This window comes from Hemibagrus wyckioides, linkage group LG08 (assembly GCF_019097595.1).
Source record: "Hemibagrus wyckioides isolate EC202008001 linkage group LG08, SWU_Hwy_1.0, whole genome shotgun sequence".
NCBI classification, from domain to species: domain Eukaryota; kingdom Metazoa; phylum Chordata; class Actinopteri; order Siluriformes; family Bagridae; genus Hemibagrus; species Hemibagrus wyckioides.
The window spans coordinates 17,816,064-17,835,586 of record NC_080717.1 but is presented as its reverse complement, the minus strand read 5'-3'; the positions used below and the strand labels follow the sequence as shown (position 1 = coordinate 17,835,586).

Sequence of the window (19,523 nt, the reverse complement as noted above, 5' to 3'; positions counted from 1 at the left end):
ACACCAGCAGGTGGCAACAGTTAACTGTGTGTAGTTCTGCGCAGCAATCACAAGCAATACTGGCGCGGTCCATTTTTTAAATAGGGTAGACTGTCTTTATCGTGTCGCTTTTTTAAAAATATTTTAATAACCTAATTTTCACATACAGAATTTTTTCATGCCTGTTTGTGTAATAAATATATGTTTGTATATATCTACACGGGAATGTATTTTGAATAAGACGTTTTACTCAATTAGTTTTTTTTTACATCTCCCCTCCATACAATCGTCATATTGACAAAACTAGTATAAACACATCGCGGGAAATATGCGCGGAAGTCATGGAGCAGTGCTAATGGCTAACGGATAAAGTTCACAACATTTGCCTCTGATCCCGCTGTGAAGATGAGTCGAGTGACAAGATTGTTGAAATCTCTTCAAAATGAAGCCCAGGTTAATCGATTTTAATTGAATAATGTGTCGAAACTAAGCAACGAAATGACCTGATATCTTTATTTTAGTCGAACAGAAGCGTTCACTTCTAACACTGATTTAATCGTTTCTGTTTTAACAACACGCCTGATGCTGTAAGCGGAATGCTCTCTGTTTACATTCTGTAATAAACAACATGTAAGAAATGCCATGTTTATATATGTAATGGTTGATAAAGTGTCTCTGTAGAGAGACGTTTTTAATCTAAATGGGCGGAGACGTTTTTAATCTAAATGGGCGGAGCACTGCTTTGTAACAGTCTAAAGGTAAAGTTTCTGTCGTAGGAATGATCTCGAACGAATTTGTGCTTTTAAATGAATCGATCTGTTTCACTTCCATGTCCTGACTCGTATTGATCGTTCACTAAATTCGGAACATTTCTGCTTTTTCCTTCCTCCATGCTTAAGACTGCATTAGAGTGAGGTCTGTGATGGAGCATGTCTTTGGTTGAACGAACACGCCCCTTACTTTTAGTCTGGAGAGTGTTGGACCTACTGATTCGGACTGATCTAGTACTTGCAGTATTGATAACTGTCAATTGATGATGTCTCCCTGGTGGTCTAGTGGCTAGGATTCAGAGCTCAGGCCCAGGTTCGATTCTCATTAAGGGAGGCGTGCTGTTTGGGGTTGTGGTAGCACAAGGCTCTGGGTCCAGGACCGGAAGATCAGGGTTCAAGCCATAGCACAAGGACCAGAAGATCAGGGTTCAAGCCATAGCACAAGGACCGGAAGATCAGGGTTCAAGCCATAGCACTGCCAAGCTGACACCGTTGGGCCTTTGAGCAAGGCCCCCGTGCTTGCATCATGGCTGACCCTGTGCTCTCACCCCAACCCTCAAGGATGGGATATGCAAAGAAAGATTTTCACTGTGCAGTAATGTGACAAATAAAAACAACTTAATTGTTGTTCACGAACTAGGTGAATGAACAAGGTTCTGCTATCTGGTCACCTTTTCAACAAGAGAGAGTCAAAGTCAAAGAAGCTTTATTGTCACTTCGACCATATATAGCTGATGCAGTACAAAGTGAAATGAAACAACATTCCTCCTGGATCAGAGGTGCTACACAGAACAAAAACAAAAAATACAGGGTGACGCGGACAAACGTAGAACTAAACTATACTTCCAAGGTGTAGAATTTTTTTAAACTAAACATACGACATAAGTGCAGAGGATGGCGAGACGGTGCAGACAAACAAGACACATAACGCTGACTGTGTGCAAAAAAACAGGGTTAGGGACAGGGAGTGATCGCAGGAGAAATACTTATTTTAGTTAAAATAGTTAAAGTGTGGTTCAAAATATTTAAAGTGAGGGAAGGAAAGAGAGGGGGGTACAGTGTAAAAGTATTGAAAAGTGTTTAGCACTTAAAGACAAGCCTTATGTATTGTTGTCATGTTCATAGCATAATACATTATACATAAATGTATTAAAATAACTTCTTTATAAATTAGTGTAGCATGGAAAAGTACTAAATAAAAATTTGTGATTAAAAAAAAAGTAAAAACTAACCTGAACTCACTGAAATGTCTTTCTTGAAAATTAAATTTATCAGACCTCTCTGTGGATTAGACCTGTTGGACATCATGATACTAAAACTTGTCTCTTGAAAACATGGTGTTTTAAATGAATGTACTGTACTGAGCGAATAAAACAACGACTTGCATTTAAAAAAAAAAAAAAAAAAAAAGACTCACTGGCGCCTCCTACTGGTGTAATGATGAAACGCACGGAAAAGTGCGAAGAAATCTTGAACAAAATCGATAGAATCGTGTCACTCTGAAATACCACCGCTACTTCAGAGCTTTTCGGTAAACCCTGACACGAGTTGGGGTCGAAACAAAATTGGCGGTTAATGTTAATTAATGTAATGCTTACACCAGTTGAGAAGATTCAAGTGGTCATTTTGCGGTCATGTTAAAAGAAACGTCTTGTCAGGAATCTAAAAACAAAGTAGACATTTTTGACCTCTTAATATGTAAATACAGACCTCAAAGCAAAGGGAATTTGTGTTCGGTAAATTTTTTTTGTCTTAATTGCTTGAGAAGAAGTAAAACAGAAGCCTGGTGATAGAGCAGGAACATAATCCTCTGTACTGCACATTTAGAGCATATTACCTGCTTTAACACACACACACAGAACTAACTTGTCACTAAATGATTAAAAAGCATACAGTGTTGTTCATTAGTAAATAACACATTTGCAAATCACTGTGGTGTAACATTTTGTGATGTGTATTTACTGTGATAACAGTTACTCTGCCTCAGGTCAGGCTGGATCACACCATCCTGTCATTGATTATTTTCCTGTAACATCACACCTCAAATTCTTACTAACCGTACTGTAAAATAGTGTAATTTGAGCTTTCGCATTCAAACAGATACAAATGAGTACAGGTAGCTATTGATGTCTGATCTTGTTGGTTTAGTTACTTTTCTATTATCTGGCTTGCCTAACATGCTTATATCCTGCACATTTCCAGAGTGGAAGTGAGAAACAGAATGATTTGCCATCGACAGAAACTCTGGACATGTCCTCAATAGAGAAAGCCAGCTTCCTTGAAGGAGAGGAGTATTCTTCCTATGGTATGTGTGTAAAAATACACTAGTCCATAAAAGCTCACTAGTTACAGCTAGACAAAGCTTTGTTAGTCAAATCATCTCTGCTTTCTTTTCCTGTTTGTGTTTGGTTTGTTCAGGTAATCCTCTACACAGTACTGCTCTGGAAGATGAGAGCAGACCCGAATCTGATCATCGACACAAGGCCACAGCAGGCAAACAGGCTGGTAAAGGAAGAGGGAATGAAGTCCAAGGCATGACAGAGACTCCTAAGAGACCTGCCCAAAATATGAAAGCACCACAGGAAAGCGATGTGCAGGCACAGAAGAAAAGCTCCAAATCTAGAGGAAATCAAAAGCCAGCAGCGCAGACAGACCATGCACCAAAATCTCAGTATTTAAAAAATGTTTTTATTTTGTTTATTCTTGGCCTCACCAGCTAAGATCAGTTTGGTTTTCAGTCATAATCAATTTATTCATTGTATAGTGTGTTCTTTATCCTCAGACGTTTGCAGACCATTTCAGAAAGCAGAAAGAATGAAGGCAAGAAAAGAGCACAGTCTAAGGTCTCTGATTCAACAATATCTGATGTTACTTTAGCCTCTTGTATGTCCGTGTATGTTTTTGTTTTGTTGTCATTCCTTTAGTCTATCAACTGTGTCCGTCAGCATGAAAAGATATCAAGAAATGTTCTTGTGTCTCCCCAGAGACCAGGTAGTGGAAGTCCAGCCACTGACATGTCACCTGATGTCACTCGCACCAAACGCCAGAGGCGGCCATCTTTGTCCTCGGAGGAATTGACTGATGAGGACGAGAGCTTTGTGAGTTCAGCTATTTGCAACTAAATTTGGTATAATTCCTCTCTTTAAATACAGACACAACATAGCCCAGGGTTTTCCGGTCTTATCTGGAAGGGAACGTGTGGGTGCAGGTTTAAATTCCAACCAAGCAGAAGCCACATCCAAGTCTACTGAAAGCCAGGAATAACTGATTAAACAAATGGAATAAGGTGGGGTTTCTGTTTGTCTGAATGAAAACCTGCACTCACGCCAGTCACATGCGGATAAGGTTGGACTTAACCTTTCATTTTTAATGACATTCAGATCTAGTAATGTGTATAAAATGTTCCACTTGCTGCTAAAGGCAGCCCTTTTGCTTGTTATTTAAAACAAGTCTGTATATGTGATAGGTGTAGCTGCATTTGAAAGACTTTGTTCAGATTCAGATGCAAAGTTTATTTGACATTGACAATTGCCACTGTTTAACTTGTGCTCAGATTACAGCCAGTATTTCATTTACTCTTCTAATATTTCTATTCCTACACCATGATAACCACTTTTATGCATAAAGGAATATGTGGAAAGGCAACATGTAAATATGTTTTCCCATTTAATTTGTTTCAGATTATGTAGATTTTCAAGAGAAATACAATTACAGCATACATATCTAACTTAGCAGTTGAATTTGACTCAAATCCACAAAGTATTGCTTTAGGAAAATTTTAGAATAGAAATATGAGCTTTGCTTTGAGCATTAAATCAGTGGTGTTCCTTCCTTTTATTAAAATTTAAACCATTTATGCATGATTATTTTTGACTCAGCTTTTTGATTGCAGCACCCAAGCAGCCAGAGACCTACAGCATCCCGCACGAGTCTCCCAAGACAAAGGTCATCGTCCAATCAGCCACAGAAAGGTCAGAAACAGAAGAGGAAATCTTCAAGTGGATCCTCAGGTAAAATGACTTAACCCCACAACTCTCACAACTGAAGTGGAGGTCAGGGATTGACTAGGCTCATTATCATCTCTAATAAGAAATAAGTGTCGAGAGTAGGGTTGTTATAGTCAGAATGTTTTCTCCCAGCCACTCTATATTTATAATAAATCAAAAGAGAAATACTAAAAAAAACATTTTTTTTCGGGAAATAGTAGTTCTCAGAAATATATTCATGTAAGTAAGATTGTGTGAGAGGTTTGTGTTTTTTCTTCAGTATAAAGCCACTCCAGGAAGTGGTCTTTTCTGTTGTTGCCTGAGCTTAAAATGCAGAAGAATAAAGTATAAAGGGGTTTGTAAAGGGCTTGTCCGAGAACTGAGACTCCCAGTGGTTTCAGTTAAGTTAATTCCAGGTAATTTCCTAGTACAGACATGTTATGGTTATGTGACATACTAATGAAAAGTCCTACATCAAGCACTTTATAATAAGTATTGTATTAAAATGAGGGATATTTAGTAGGTATGGAATTTTTAGTGTGATGACAAAGCATCTCCTCTCTTCTTGTGTATTACTTAACAGTAATGATGTGTGTCTGGAAATCCTTTCCACCAGATTTCCAGTGTCTAGTGCTATCTGGAAGGGCAAATGTGGGAGCAGGTTTTCAATCCAGTCAAGCCACACATGAATATTGAAAGCAAAATTCAACTGAATAAACAGTCCCTTTGCTGATAAGATTTCCAGACATAGACTGTTGAGTAATGTTTAGAGGATGTGATTTGTCATCACGCTAAAAATTCCATGCCTACTACATAGCCCTCATTTCAGTACAGTATTGATTCTTTATTACAAGTGCTTGGTGTAAGGTTTAATCATTTGGAGGTCAAATAACCAGGTCAAACTTGTACCTCGGCTGTACTATGGACTGAATAACAGCACTTCCAGGAAATTCACCTCCAGGTTTCCTCTCGGAGTCATAATATGTTCTAGGCTGATTGGCATTTCTAACTGTGTGTAGAATGGGTGTGTGAGTGTGTGTGCACGATTATGCCTTGCAGTGGATTGGCACCCCATCTGAGGTGTCCCCTCCCAAGACCCCATGACCCAGTGTAGGATAAATGAAACGGAAAATCTACAATTAGGGTATTGTTTAAATATTTCATAATATTCAAATTTCCTGGCATTTTCACCAGTTGATCAGTACCAGGATATTTTTAGATTGCCTTATTTTACCATGGAAATTTCAAAATCTTATTAGTGAAAACAGGTGCAAGCAACTCTACTTCCACAGGATTTCCCCCTCTAAGATTCACTTTAACTTTCTGTAGTCTGAAAGTCTACTGCTCAAGCAGGTTGGATTTTCAAAATCAGTTTTTATTGTATAAAAGGTTACTTCACGTATTCTGCTTTCCATATATGAGTTTATTGTTCCTAACAGTTTTTAACTGCAGACTATCAGGCTCCTAAACCTCCTGTAGATAGCTCTTGCACATTCCAATTGCCATACCTGTTACTGCCACTTGGTCACTTTATTCATGGATACTTTACATTAACTTTAGTGTAATACTTATTTCTTCTCCTCTTACACTATGTGGATATTTTGCTTTTGTTCAGTGTAGTAGAGTGTATTTTTTTTTGGTCACGTTGTCTGTATGCACTTGTGTCGTGTGTGTGTGTGTATGTCCTTAGAGACCTCATCTGATCCCATGAGACTACTATGTAAATGACTTGGCTTTAAAAAATTCTAGGTCAAAAAACAAAAAAATACCCAGCATCCCAAAGAAACAGGTTTTGAAACAATAAACTGGTAAATTGCATAACCAGGAAATTCATTCTAGTTATGATGTCTTGTTGAAGTTTTCAACTGTTGACTTGAGTGCAAGATTGCAGTTTAAAGCCATCATCAAGGTTTCTAAGTGGTACCATCTATATCATACGGAAGCCCAGAGAGGCCATGTGATATTATTTTTTTTGCTTTTGTTTTCTCGTGATCTCGAGATAACAGAAGTTGTTTTCTCATGATCTCGACTTAATTTTCTCGTGATCTCGAGATAACAAAAGTTGTTTTCTCGTGATCACGACATAATCAGAACCGCGGTGAAGTTAATTTGATATTCGGACATTAGACAGACATTCGGAAGTGTTAGTTTAGGGACCGTCGACAAATTTCTGTACGACTGAAATGTGGTACTTGTTACTTAACTGACTATGTTAAGTATTATGTATCGTGAATTAATTTGCTATCATTAATTTATTTTTTAATTTAAAAAAAACTATTTCTTGTGACCCTGTGACCCAAAACTAGTACTAAAATGATCTACTTGGACACCTCCACAAGGTACACCTCTTTGTATCCCAAAGAATCTCTTCTTTTATTTTAATTTTTATTAGTGTTTTTTTTTTTTTTTTTTTTTAAATAAAAATAAAAGAAGACATTTTTGGAATAACAAAGAGGTGTACCCTGTGGAGGTGTCCAAGTACATCATTTTAGTAACTAGTTTTGGGTCACAGGGTCACATGACCTAGAAGCTATTGAAGAAATTGGGTTTTTTTTTTAATTAAAAAATTAATTAATAATAGCAAATTAATTCACATGATACATAATTAATACTATCAATTAATTAAATTTTAATTTATGAATAAACAATTGCTGTTTTCAATGCCACATGTCATGTATATTTAAGAAGAAATTAGAATGAGTGGGGAACGTAGTCAGTTATGTAACAAGTACCACATTTCAGTCGTACAGAAATTTGTCGACTAGACTAAACTAGCGCTTCCGAATGTCTGTCTAATGTCCGAATATCAAATTAACTTCACCGCGTTTCTGATTGTCGTGATCACGAGAAAACAAAAAAATATCATCACATGGCCTCTCTGGGCTTCCGTAATATCAACCATAGTATTGATTATATTTTCATATCGCCCAATCCCAATGGACAGATTTAGCCGCTTTTTTCTGTACCTCTTTAGTCTGAGGAAATGGAGAGTCTTTGTTGTGGCATCTTCACAGCAAGACTGAAGATCAAGTCCTATTTAAATGACTTTCCCAATGCGTGCTTATAGACTTTTACAAATGTCTGTGATGGTTATTGGATTCTGGTGTTACAGCACAGCTACAGTACATATTTCCTGTCGCTATTGACCGATTATCTGAAATGAGTCCAGTATAACGGTGACATCATCAGGATGTTTTTTTTTTAATCTTGTCCGAGTTGAATGGTGCATCTGTTAGTGAATAAAGAACACACCCGTACTGAGTGTCAGGACATGAGGGGATATGTCGTTTAGCTTATTTTGAGCGTTACATCCTTCCTTTCTGGTACAGACAATGGCAATCCCAGCAAGAAGCAGAAACCTGTTGGGAGAAATCCAATTGCTCTCGATGTCATTCTTGAAGCGTTCCAGGAGTTTGTCACGCAGTATAAGTAAGATGATATTTTTAATGTACATTTATTTAAGAATTACTTTTATAACTGATTATGGTGTTTTAAATACAGTGTTTATTACTATAACAATGAACTGATATTTTTAATATTAAGTCGATGATTTTGCGCAGGGAGACGGTGAACTCTGAGGTTGTTAAAAAAGCCATAAATGCACTTTCCCGCTCATTTGAGGAAGAGCTCACTGAGAAGGTGAGGCAATCTGAATATTTATCTATTTCTATATATACATTTATGTATCTGAAATAGTAGTTGATGCAGAGATGGCATATTCTGTAAGAGCAAGGTGGTATGCAAAGCTCTAGACTAATGCTAACAGATGTCTCTTTTCCAGATCACTGCAGCTAAGGAGTTCAACAGCGTAAAGCGTGAAGCTGTAAAGGTAATTATACTTGCCCCATCATACTCAGTTGTGTCCTGTTGTATTATTTCCACACAGTCATTCTCATAAGAAAGAAAACTCATCAAATATATTTCCTAGAAATGGATGCACCTCTTTTCTGTTTTTTGAATGCCTCAGGTTAATAAAACCCTAAACCAGAAGAAGACTAGACTTTTGGAGGCCAAGAATGAACTCATCAAGTAAGCAATACATGCTAAAATTGGATTTTCCTGTTGGAGTGTTTAATAACACAGTTTTGAAAGCTTTAGCTTCACATATGCACACAAACTAAGTAAACATTTTCCTAAATGACTAAGCCTGGGTTTTTGTCTTTACTGTGACTCCGTCAGGAGCAAGGCTGAGCTGAGGAAGCTTGAGAAAGAGCACAGTGAGCTGGAGCGGAGACTCACGGCTTTAAAACAGGGCACTGCATTGCTTAACAACCTGAAAGCACTGAACATGAGATATCTGCAACACCGAAGTGCTCATACAGAAGAACCAGAAACGGTGAGAAATTATAACCAGCTCAACTTGTTATACAACGAGAATTTTTCATTGTCAAAGGTCTCCAACTCAGTCTTTGATGACATTTAGCTAGTCTTTAAGTGCTTCAAAAAAGCACAGTCTTTGGTGACTGGTAGTGTTGGAAGATCTAGACATTAATATAAAATGTTCTTACAGGTTTTTAGCTTTAAAAAAAAAAATCTGCATTTTATTTAATTTTGTTCAATTTGTTAGTATTCTCTACAAAATTTTATGTTTGTTTTCCCATGCCTGATAGTATGGACCATGCTGCATGCCAGCTATGCTGCTGGAGGCGAGGAGCATCACAGGGACAGAACAACAGTTGAAGAACATCAATGACAAGCTACAGCAAGTCTTGGAGGAAACTGCTCACAAAGAACAGTGCATGCAATGAATCACAAATCAGTGAATTTCAGAATTTTAATTGTTTTATTTTTTCACCAGAAATCAGTTCATCATTATATATAAAATATATTTCAAATATACATAAGCCTTGTTTGTTATTGTATTATTATATATTACAAAATATTACATCATCTAGAAACAATGGCCTAAAAAGAAGACAGGAAATCGAGCATTTCCACCAGGTCATGTTTAAGTAGATTAGGGTAGGGCATATTAATAATATCAGCTGTGAGCATGAACATGAGCCTGTGCTTAAAATGATCTCTCACTCAGTATCTTAAAAAAAAAAAGAAGAGAGAGAGCCTGAAACAACAATCTTGCCATGGTTAATGTCAAAGAGATCAAAATGTTTGACCTGTATTGACCTGTATGGTAACATAAATAAGCAATTGTACAAGTGTTTCTATTAAAATAGATAGTGAGTATATTTTCATATTTTTTTTAACTTGCATGTGTTGCAGTTTCTTTTGAGTAGAAAACCCCTATGGTTTGACCTACTTAAACTGAGCTAAATGTGGTTAGTGGGCAAAACCAACTACCAGAGACGGTAAACCCTACTGTTTTGCATATTTAATCAGTGAATGCTAAAATTACAATGCAGTTTGTATAGTTTGTTATTCAGCACACGTTATGTGTATTTCTTTGTTTCTGTCTCAGTTGTTCTATAAACTATATGTACAAAAAGAGAAAGTCTGTTCATGATTAGTGTGTGGAATGGCTAATATATGTACACTATATTGCCAAAAGTATTCGCTCACCTGCCTTGACTCGCATATGAACTTAAGTGACATCCCATTCCTAATCCATAGGGTTCAATATGACGTCGGTCCACCCTTTGCAGCTATAACAGCTTCAACTCTTCTGGGAAGGCTGTCCACAAGGTTTAGGAGTGTGTTTATGGGAATTTTTGACCATTCTTCCAGAAGTGCATTTGTGAGGTCACACACTGATGTTGGACAAGAAGGCCTGGCTCTCAGTCTCCGCTATAATTCATCCCAAAGCTGTTCTATCGGGTTGAGGTCAGGACTCTGTGCAGGCCAGTCAAGTTCATCCACACCAGACTCTGTCATCCATGTCTTTATGGACCTTGCTTTGTGCACTGGTGCACAGTCATGTTGGAAGAGGAAGGGGCCAGCTCCAAACTGTTCCCACAAAGTTGGGAGCATGGAATTGTCCAAAATGTCTTGGTATGCTGAAGCATTCAGAGTTCCTTTCACTGGAACTAAGGGGCCAAGCCCAGCTCCTGAAAAACAACCCCACACCATAATCCCCCCTCCACCAAACTTTGGCACAATGCAGTCAGACAAGTACCATTCTCCTGGCAACCGCCAAACCCAGACTCGTCCATCAGATTGCCAGATGGAGAAGCGCGATTCGTCACTCCAGAGAACGCGTCTCCACTGCTCTAGAGTCCAGTGGCGGCGTGCTTTACACCACTGCATCAGACGCTTTGCATTGCACTTGGTGATGTATGGCTTGGATGCAGCTGCTCGGCCATGGAAACCCATTCCATGAAGCTCTCTGCGCACTGTTCTTGAGCTAATCTGAAGGCCACATGAAGTTTGGAGGTCTGTAGCGATTGACTCTGCAGAAAGTTGGCGACCTCTTCGCACTATGCGCCTCAGCATCCGCTGACCCCGCTCCGTCAGTTTACGTGGCCTACCACTTCGTGGCTGAGTTGCTGTCGTTCCCAAACACTTCCACGTTCTTATAATACAGCTGACAGTTGACTGTGGAATATTTAGGAGCGAGGAAATTTCACGACTGGATTTGTTACACAGGTGGCATCCTATCACAGTTCCACGCTGGAATTCACTGAGCGCCTGAGAGCGACCCATTCTTTCAGAAATGTTTGTAAAAACAGTCTGCATGTCTATGTGCTTGATTTTATACACCTGTGGCCATGGAAGTGATTGGAACACCTGATTCTGATTATTTGGATGGGTGAGCGAATACTTTTGGCAATATAGTGTATATAGATTAGTTTTTATAGTGTCATTGCTATTTTGTATAATTAAATAATTAAATATTATATTATGTTGTGTAAACTGTTTTGGATTGGGCTGTTCTATAACTATATAGGTGACTTAATAGTTTTTATAGTATAGTTTTTATTTTTGCTAGTTTCACTTATGAACAAATTTCTGAAGTGAAATCAAATCATTTTAAACAAAACTTTAGAACTTTTTGGTTTAGGCTGTTCAATTAATAGCTGCTGCAGCTCCGTGCAAAATTGCCAAACGTTTTGGGACACTCCTCCAAATTAATGAATTCAGGTGTGGTTTTTCAGGGGTTGGGCTCAGCCCCTTAGGTCCAGTAAAAGGAACTCTTAATGCTTCAGCATGCCAAGACATTTTAGACAATTTCATGCTCCCAGTTTTGTAGGAACAGTTTAGGGATGGCCCCTTCCTGTTCCAACATGACTGCACACCAGTCTTGTGTCCTGTGGTACGGTGAGGACGTGACCTGTGCTCTAATACCAGACTTTCCACTGGGGATTTCTGAATAATTAAATTCTCACATTGTTGCTTTCACAGGCATTATCGATATTTGTTCCCTTGAGCCTCCGCTTCTTTCTGAGAGACTTGTACTTGGCATTTATTCTTTTTATAGTAATGTCCAGCATTTACAAAAAAATAAAAAAAAAAAATTCCTCATGGTCAACAGATTCTTTTCACTACAATACACTTTTATTACTGCTAATACAGTACATAATACATAAGAATACAGCAATGCGTTGTAATAAAATTGTAGTAACTAATAAGTAATAATTGTTGTAAACATTGGCGCTAGTTATTTACGTGCAGAGTTTTGGTGGCAGCGGGACCACTCAAAAATATGATAGATAGATAGATAGATAGATAGATAGATAGATAGATAGATAGATAGATAGATAGATACCCAATGAGGGTATAATAGTAAAAAAATAACAATAAAATAAAATAAACGTTTGACTAACAGGATAGGATGGTAAACGTATTGCAACATTCCACGGTATTGGATAGATGAGGAATTTGTATAGAATTTGAGTACTGAACAAGTCAAATACGAGTCTTCCTGACACACACACACACACACACACACAGTCCTCTGATCCTCGACTAAAGCCCCACTAAAATGGCCTATAGCGACGCCCATGGATAGATAGATACTTTATTCATCCCAATGGGAAATTTATTTTATTTTTTTAGATAGATAGATAGATGTTATACATTATTAATATGTTATACATTATGTTATAATGTAATAACGTCTCAATTGTATTTGCCGTCTGGACGTGTAAAAATGCCGCAGCTCATGTCGGTCATTATTTTGATGACGCGCGCTTGACAGCCCGGCTGTGGGACAGGAGTGGGCGGAGCTATAGTTTTTAACTTAAGGCTTGGTGCAGAGGTGCGGCTGCAGTACGAGGGAAGATTTTGCGTTAATATTCTTTCACTTCGGACAACACCTTGTAAGTTGACTAATTGCTATTTTTTCTTAACGCTGTGTTGTGTTAGGCTTTGAGTAAGTTTTTGTTCTCAGTCCCTTTTTTAAAAAGTTTTCTAGCCCTAGTGAGAATAATCAAAGTGCGTGTTACTGATAAGGAAATGTTTAGACATGTGTACTGTAAATATATTCCTGTTTCTATAAATCTATGTAATATTCCCTTTTTCAGAACTTCCACAAAAAAAAAAAAAAATGTAAAAGAAAAAAAAACAGTTAAAATAAAGTAAAGTAGTGTAATCAAAAAAGTTTAACATACATAACATACTTAAGTAAAGAGCGGTAAATAACGCCTAACATGACTTAGCATTTTAAAGAGTACTCTTGTTTAGGCACAGGAAAGAAATTGAACTTTGACTCAAAGTTGACTTTGACTCACAGCAGATCAGCAGTGAAACTGAAAAGTGTCTGAACAGAAAGCGATAGCTGTTAGTCCAGTGAAAAGGGGAAGAGATGTTGTAAACATTATTCTACATAGTAATCAGTAATCCATAATATCTCTAGGGACTTTCTGTAAGTAGCAAAGCATGAACTGGCAAAAAGCTAGTGGGGATTAAGACAATCAGCACAAGGATTTTCATGTATGATTCGAGTATCAGTAAAGAAAGAAAGAAAGAAAGAAAGAAATGTTATTGTAAAAGTGATTCATACCTGTAGATGTTGAGTCAGACATGGGGCAGAGTTTCAATCCAGCACTGGGAGAATACTGCACTAACCAGTGTTTTCTGAACGTCAGTTGTTCTTCTAGAGACCATGTCTGATATGAATAATGGTGGCAGAGCAGGTGGAGGAGACCATGTGGACGCCAAGAAGATGGACTCCTCAACGTAAAACATTCTTTTTTAAAATGACATGTACTACTTATGAAGCAGTATAAGCGATAATCTGATTTAACATTACTTTCTGTAGTCTTGTAGAATATTTCAGAACTATCTGAGTTACAAATGATTTTTGTTTAACGCATTTAAAAAATATAAACTGTTATTTTAGTCCTTAGTTACTTCTTTTTAGCTTTCTTTCTTTTGCCTTTTTAGCTGTAGATTTTGTTATATGTAGCTGAACAGTGCAAAAATGTAAAGGAAAAAATTACCTTGTCTTGCTGTTGTAAAACTTGACCTAAAATATCTAGTCTGATTCACTCTCTTTGTCTACTTTCACATGTGTGTTCACGTCCTTTAGGGTGACTGCTCATGGTGTATCTGCTCATGCCAAAGGCTACACGCCAGATTATTCAGATGCATACCGCATGGACTACCCCAACCTTGGAAAATGTCTCATCATCAACAACAAGAATTTTGCCAAAAACACTGGTAAAAAAATTTGAATGAGGCAACATTCGTTTCTTATTTGCTCCGTATGATAAGTGTCTGAAATGATTTTCCTTTTCTTTGGAGGCATGGCTGAGCGCAATGGAACTGACGTTGATGCTGCAAACATAATGAAAGTCTTCTGCCAGCTGGGCTTCAAAACTGTGATCCAAAATGACCTAAGTGTTTCACAAATGAAACAGATTTTAAAATCAGGTTTATGGACTAATATTCCACATATATTAATCAACATCATTTTAAACCTAAAACACAGATGAATCCTAAAAACATCTTAAGACCTACCATCGGTTTTAGAACATGTTTATGGCCATTTAATTGTTCTGTTTATTTTCTTTAAGTATCCCAAGAGGACCACAGCAAGTCAGCCATGTTTGTGTGTGTGATCTTAAGTCATGGGGATGAAGGAGTGATCTACGGCACGGATGAAGTCATACAGCTGACTGAGCTGACCAGACTCTTCAGAGGAGATCAGTGTCTCTCGTTAGTTGGCAAACCGAAACTCTTTATCATTCAGGTCTGAATTTAAATAATTATGCAACAATACACAAATACTGTATATGCTAAATAGATTTGAGGATGATAGAAAATCTTATTTTGCCAAGATATAGGACCACTTATTCTGGTATTATAGAAAAGATATAATAGACACATTGATATTTCATGATCCAAATTTAGCACCTGAAATCTGTTCTGAAAGTGTTCTTGCATTCATTCATTTTACTATACACTATGTCCTTGTCAGGGTTGCAGTGGCTCCAAAGCCTGTGAACACTGGTCACAATACAGGTACCCTATTTGGGGGCACCAGTCCATCACAGAACACTATGAACACACATATTAAAATATTTAGATGTGATTCACATTTAGTGGCAATCTGACATAGATGCTCCACCTACTGCAATGTTTTGGCAGGTGGATGGAAACCTTAGAACCTAGACGATACCCAGAGAGACAGAGGGAAATACAGACTCATTGTTTTAAATTTAAGAAGTAAAGAATTCGGATAGCTGTTGAGTTACATCATGGCATCCATTTTGAGCTTATTTGAGCGATTTGCTTTAGTCAGTATTAAAAAAACATTTTCTTTCCTTAAAAATGTAAATTTGAATCAGTAGTCTATGCGTAAAAGCATTTCAGCACATCATTCATTTAAAATTTCAGCTGAAGTAAGCGATTATTGAGAGTGGTATATTTTGAAGAGGAGTGTTACTGCGTCACAGCTTCAGGTTCCCCGGTTTTAATCCTGATCTCAGAGCTGTGTGTGTTTCTGCCTCTGCCCAGTGTTCCTGGGGTAGACTGTGGATCCATATCGATCCTGACCAGAATAAAGGACTTACTAAAGATGAATGAATGGAAAAATAAATTAAGTTGCTGGTTCTTTATTTGTTCTCCAGCAAGCGGGTCACTAAAGAAAAGAAAACACATTTTTTTATAACAAAACAAAATAAAAATGTCATTTTATTAATTCCCTACTATTTGTTCCAGATATGTGATAGCAGTTTGATGAGTTTACAAAGCAAAAAGTGCCTCAGGGTGTCAACATTTAACATTTGCTGTCAGTGGGTCTGTCGCTGTATTTCTTGCCCAGCAAGCCTAAACATGGTACTAGACATAAATAAATTCCCCAGTAATGGTGTTTACATCACTTCAAGATTTATGCCTTGAGCTACAGTAGTGCTCACATTAAGCAGAAATAGGCTCCATGAAGCCTTGTGTCATTTTAGTTATTAGGAGACATATTTTACGATTGTGAAACTGACTTATAGTGCTACACTTGCTGTGTACAGACATGGATAAATTTGTTTGTACCCTTCCAGGAAAAAAGAACCCACAATATTCTGTAAAATAACTTGAACTTGACAAAATGAATTGGCATCCATCATTATTTATCCAATATTCAATAAAATCACCTTCACAATAGATATAGACATAGAGCACATTATCTAAAAAGCAGTGTTGCTTGTCAATATGCATTTTTCTGTCTGGCTTTTTTGGCTCTTTTCTGCCATTTGCACTATCCTCCTGTTCAATTTCCTCTTCTGGCCACATCCAGTGAGGTTTGATACAGTCCCATAGGCATTAAACGTTCTTAATAATATTTGCACCTGTAATCACAGGAAGATCAAGGTGTTTGGAGATGTTCTTGTAACCCTTACCATAAAGATTTTTGTATATTAGTTTCTTTCAGACACGTCTCACCTTTGCTGTCTCTGGTCTGTTTTCAGTGTGGTACACACAATGATACCAAACAGCAGAGTGACTATTTTCCACCATTTAAATAGAATGAATGACGTGTGATACCTGAAGAAAACATTTCAATATAATCATATTATTTATATATTTTTAAGAGGTACCAACAAATCTGCCTAGGTCGAGTCTACTTTAGAAAGTAGAAAAAGCAACAATTCATTTCTTTACCTAATGACTTTGCTTTACTCTATGGCATACGAAAGGCATGGAGGAACACATGACTCAGGAGAAATGACACAGTGTTTCACTGAGCTGTAAGGATACCAACGAATTTTTCCACATCTGTACATTCCTGTTATTTCTTCAGGCTTGTCGTGGAACAGATTTGGATCCTGGCATCGAGACTGACAGTGTTTGTGATTCAGAAAGCACACAGAGGATTCCTGTCGAAGCAGACTTCTTGTACGCATACTCCACTGCTCCAGGTAAGACACAGTTTTATTCTCAGATGTATGAAGCTTCATGGTAGCCCGATGGCAGTTACAAGTCTAGTAATGTACAGTAGAGATTTCAGTAGTGGATGATTGCTGTCAAGATCAAAATCTTTTCATTTTTTTTCCTCACTTTTGTGTCCAGCTAACTAAGAAGAATGGTGTAATTAACTGCTCCTGTAAAAAATGGTTGTCACCAATGTCACGAGATGTCACATAGCACTGGTGGAAACAGATACAAGTTTAGAGACAAACAAAACCAACTAAGTTAAAGCAAGCGTAACAAACTGGAACAACACAATAGCTAGGGGAAGCCTATGGGGCCATAGTCATGTGATCATGTGTTGTAGTGAGTGTTAATGAGGAATGAAGTGACATATTTGTTATTTTGTTCTCTAAAATCATTGGACTGTTTGGTGTTTTTTTTTTCCTCCTGTGACATCCTAATTTAAAGCTCAGAATGAGGTTCTCACAGTGGGCGCATAATTTATATATAAAAAAAAAAAATCCTGAAGTGTTAGTTTTTTGTAATGTATTTGGTTCACTATTTCTGCTTGATGTTTTACTGCACGTAAAAAATTTATTTGAATGTGAACATCACTTTAATTTTTTCAAAATGGTTTATACATTCAGAGGTGTGTCTGAATTCTTCTACCCCTCCCACAGGTTATTACGCTTGGAGAAACACAGCCAACGGCTCTTGGTTCATCTCCAGTCTATGTGAAATGCTGACTAAGTATGGCCGTGAGCTGGAGATTATGCAACTTATGACACGTGTCAACCGCAAGGTGGCGTTGGAGTTCCAGTCTTGCTCTAATGTTCCTGGTTATAATGACAAGAAACAAATACCATGCATTGTGTCCATGCTGACCAAAGAGCTGTATTTTCCAAAGTGATCATATGAAATAAAATCAATAAAGTTTCATTTAGGAGTTTGGTTGTAGAGTAATATGATTGTATGGCACACTGCACAGCAGTCTGCAGCAACATAATATGATCACAACAGTTCATATTTTCTTTTGTAATCAGTAGAAATTTGCTAAATGGTGTCCTGCACCATGTAACATGTCATACTTAAATAACAGGGATGTTTACACTGGCAATATAGGCATGGAGGAGTAAAAATCATAACTTTGTTTAAATATACTACCTTTACATGAATACACTGGACTAAGAGTGGCAGAGATAAAAGTGTATATAAGATCAGGTATTAATGTTTAGATTCTTGTTGATATTGTGGACTTTTCCCCATTCAAATAAGGGAAATATGTGAACTTTATCCGTTTCCTATGTTGAAACCAAACTCTGATCAAATTGTGCCATTGATTTGTTAGATTTGTTGTCAATTTGTGACTTTCTAAATCATGCCACTGCTGCTAAAATACAACATCTATGTCTATACTATTCATCAGTTTATTAAATGGTGTGAGTATATCAGTAGTTAAACGTATGCAACTGTGTATGTCTATTGCACAGTAATTACTCTGGGTTTTTTTTTCATTTCCACTTTCATGGCCAAATTTCATAATCAAGTTTCATATTCTTTACACAACCTCATTGTGCCATTGAGCACAGCGATTTTTTAATGCAGAATGGAAAGCAGAACTACAACATAACATATGAGATTCAAATTCATTTCATGTTCAACATCACATTATTTTCCGTTTCTGCAAAACAAGTACCAGTGTGCCTGTTTCACTGCCTAAATGGTGTAAAAATAAACAAGTAAGGTGTAATAAATAATGGATATGTGTATGTTGTACAGACAATGTTTTACAGTTGCTTGTTACTCAGTTTAACAGTGTTTATATGTATACATTATATCCAAAGTCAGTATGTTAGTGGTCTATTCTGTGGTGTGAAAGTTAAGTTAATCCTCCAAATATACCAATTATTTTATTCCATTATTGATTTTACAGCATATTATGTTTTATGAACTGTTCACTAACTAATATGATGGACTAATGAATTTAATAAGTATGTGGTTATACTGCCAGTTGTTTGGATTATATCATTATGATAGATCATTTAAGTCAATGCTTTGGGAAAAATAATGACATTTTGCTTAAAGCTTATGGCTGGAGTTTGATTCTAAAATAAATATAAATGTACGAATTTACTTCTGCAGCAAAATTGCTTTAATAAGTTGTTTTGCTTGTAGTTGTTGTATAGAAGGTTTTTTAATTAAATTGAAATGGTTGATCCTAAACTAGTAGGTCTCATTAATCTCAGCGTTTTTTTTTGTTTTTTTTTGGCAATTTTAAGAAATGCAACTTGGGTGAAGCTTTCTCACGAAGGAGGCTTTAATAATAATAATAATAATAATAATAATAATAATAATAATAATAATTCAATTATAACTGAATTCATTTGTATAGGACTTAACAATGGGCATTGTCTCAAAGCAGTTTTACAGAAGTATAGAAAAAAAGAAGAAAAAGAATTATAAAGTTTAAAGTAAAAATAACTATTTTATCCCTAATGAGCAAGCCTCATTAGGCATAAAATGGCAACGGTGGCAAGGAAAAACTCCC

The 19,523-nt window shown here is 36.9% G+C and overlaps 2 protein-coding genes across 2 annotated transcripts; both read left to right on the top strand.

The window, feature by feature from the left end:
• The first annotated feature begins 112 nt into the window (after window positions 1-112).
• Window positions 113-11,526, top strand: cenpu (centromere protein U). The gene is made up of 12 exons (XM_058396198.1): window positions 113-432; window positions 2,952-3,054; window positions 3,168-3,420; window positions 3,532-3,592; window positions 3,734-3,847; window positions 4,642-4,759; window positions 8,065-8,164; window positions 8,296-8,374; window positions 8,517-8,564; window positions 8,703-8,764; window positions 8,915-9,071; window positions 9,346-11,526. Exons 1-12 carry the CDS (start codon window positions 385-387, stop codon window positions 9,481-9,483), a joined length of 1,281 nt encoding a protein of 426 aa, XP_058252181.1. The 5' UTR covers window positions 113-384; the 3' UTR covers window positions 9,484-11,526.
• Window positions 11,527-12,796: 1,270 nt separating this feature from the next.
• On the top strand, window positions 12,797-18,742 carry casp3b (caspase 3, apoptosis-related cysteine peptidase b). The gene is made up of 7 exons (XM_058397766.1): window positions 12,797-12,948; window positions 13,717-13,807; window positions 14,160-14,290; window positions 14,375-14,503; window positions 14,647-14,822; window positions 16,866-16,983; window positions 17,656-18,742. Exons 2-7 carry the CDS (start codon window positions 13,734-13,736, stop codon window positions 17,883-17,885), a joined length of 858 nt encoding a protein of 285 aa, XP_058253749.1. The 5' UTR covers window positions 12,797-12,948; window positions 13,717-13,733; the 3' UTR covers window positions 17,886-18,742.
• The last annotated feature ends 781 nt before the right edge of the window (window positions 18,743-19,523 follow it).

What these genes read in the sequence shown, in the direction of transcription:
- cenpu (XM_058396198.1), top strand. Translation starts at nt 385, where the DNA reads ATGAGTCGAGTGACAAGATTGTTGAAATCTCTTCAAAATGAAGCCCAG. An exon ending in AGAGGAGTATTCTTCCTATG is followed by an intron (nt 3,055 to 3,167) that starts GTATGTGTGTAA and finishes TGGTTTGTTCAG; the next exon opens with GTAATCCTCTACACAGTACT. An exon ending in AGAAAAGAGCACAGTCTAAG is followed by an intron (nt 3,593 to 3,733) that starts GTCTCTGATTCA and finishes GTGTCTCCCCAG; the next exon opens with AGACCAGGTAGTGGAAGTCC.
- casp3b (XM_058397766.1), top strand. Translation starts at nt 13,734, where the DNA reads ATGTCTGATATGAATAATGGTGGCAGAGCAGGTGGAGGAGACCATGTG. An exon ending in CGAAACTCTTTATCATTCAG is followed by an intron (nt 14,823 to 16,865) that starts GTCTGAATTTAA and finishes TTATTTCTTCAG; the next exon opens with GCTTGTCGTGGAACAGATTT. An exon ending in CGCATACTCCACTGCTCCAG is followed by an intron (nt 16,984 to 17,655) that starts GTAAGACACAGT and finishes CCCCTCCCACAG; the next exon opens with GTTATTACGCTTGGAGAAAC.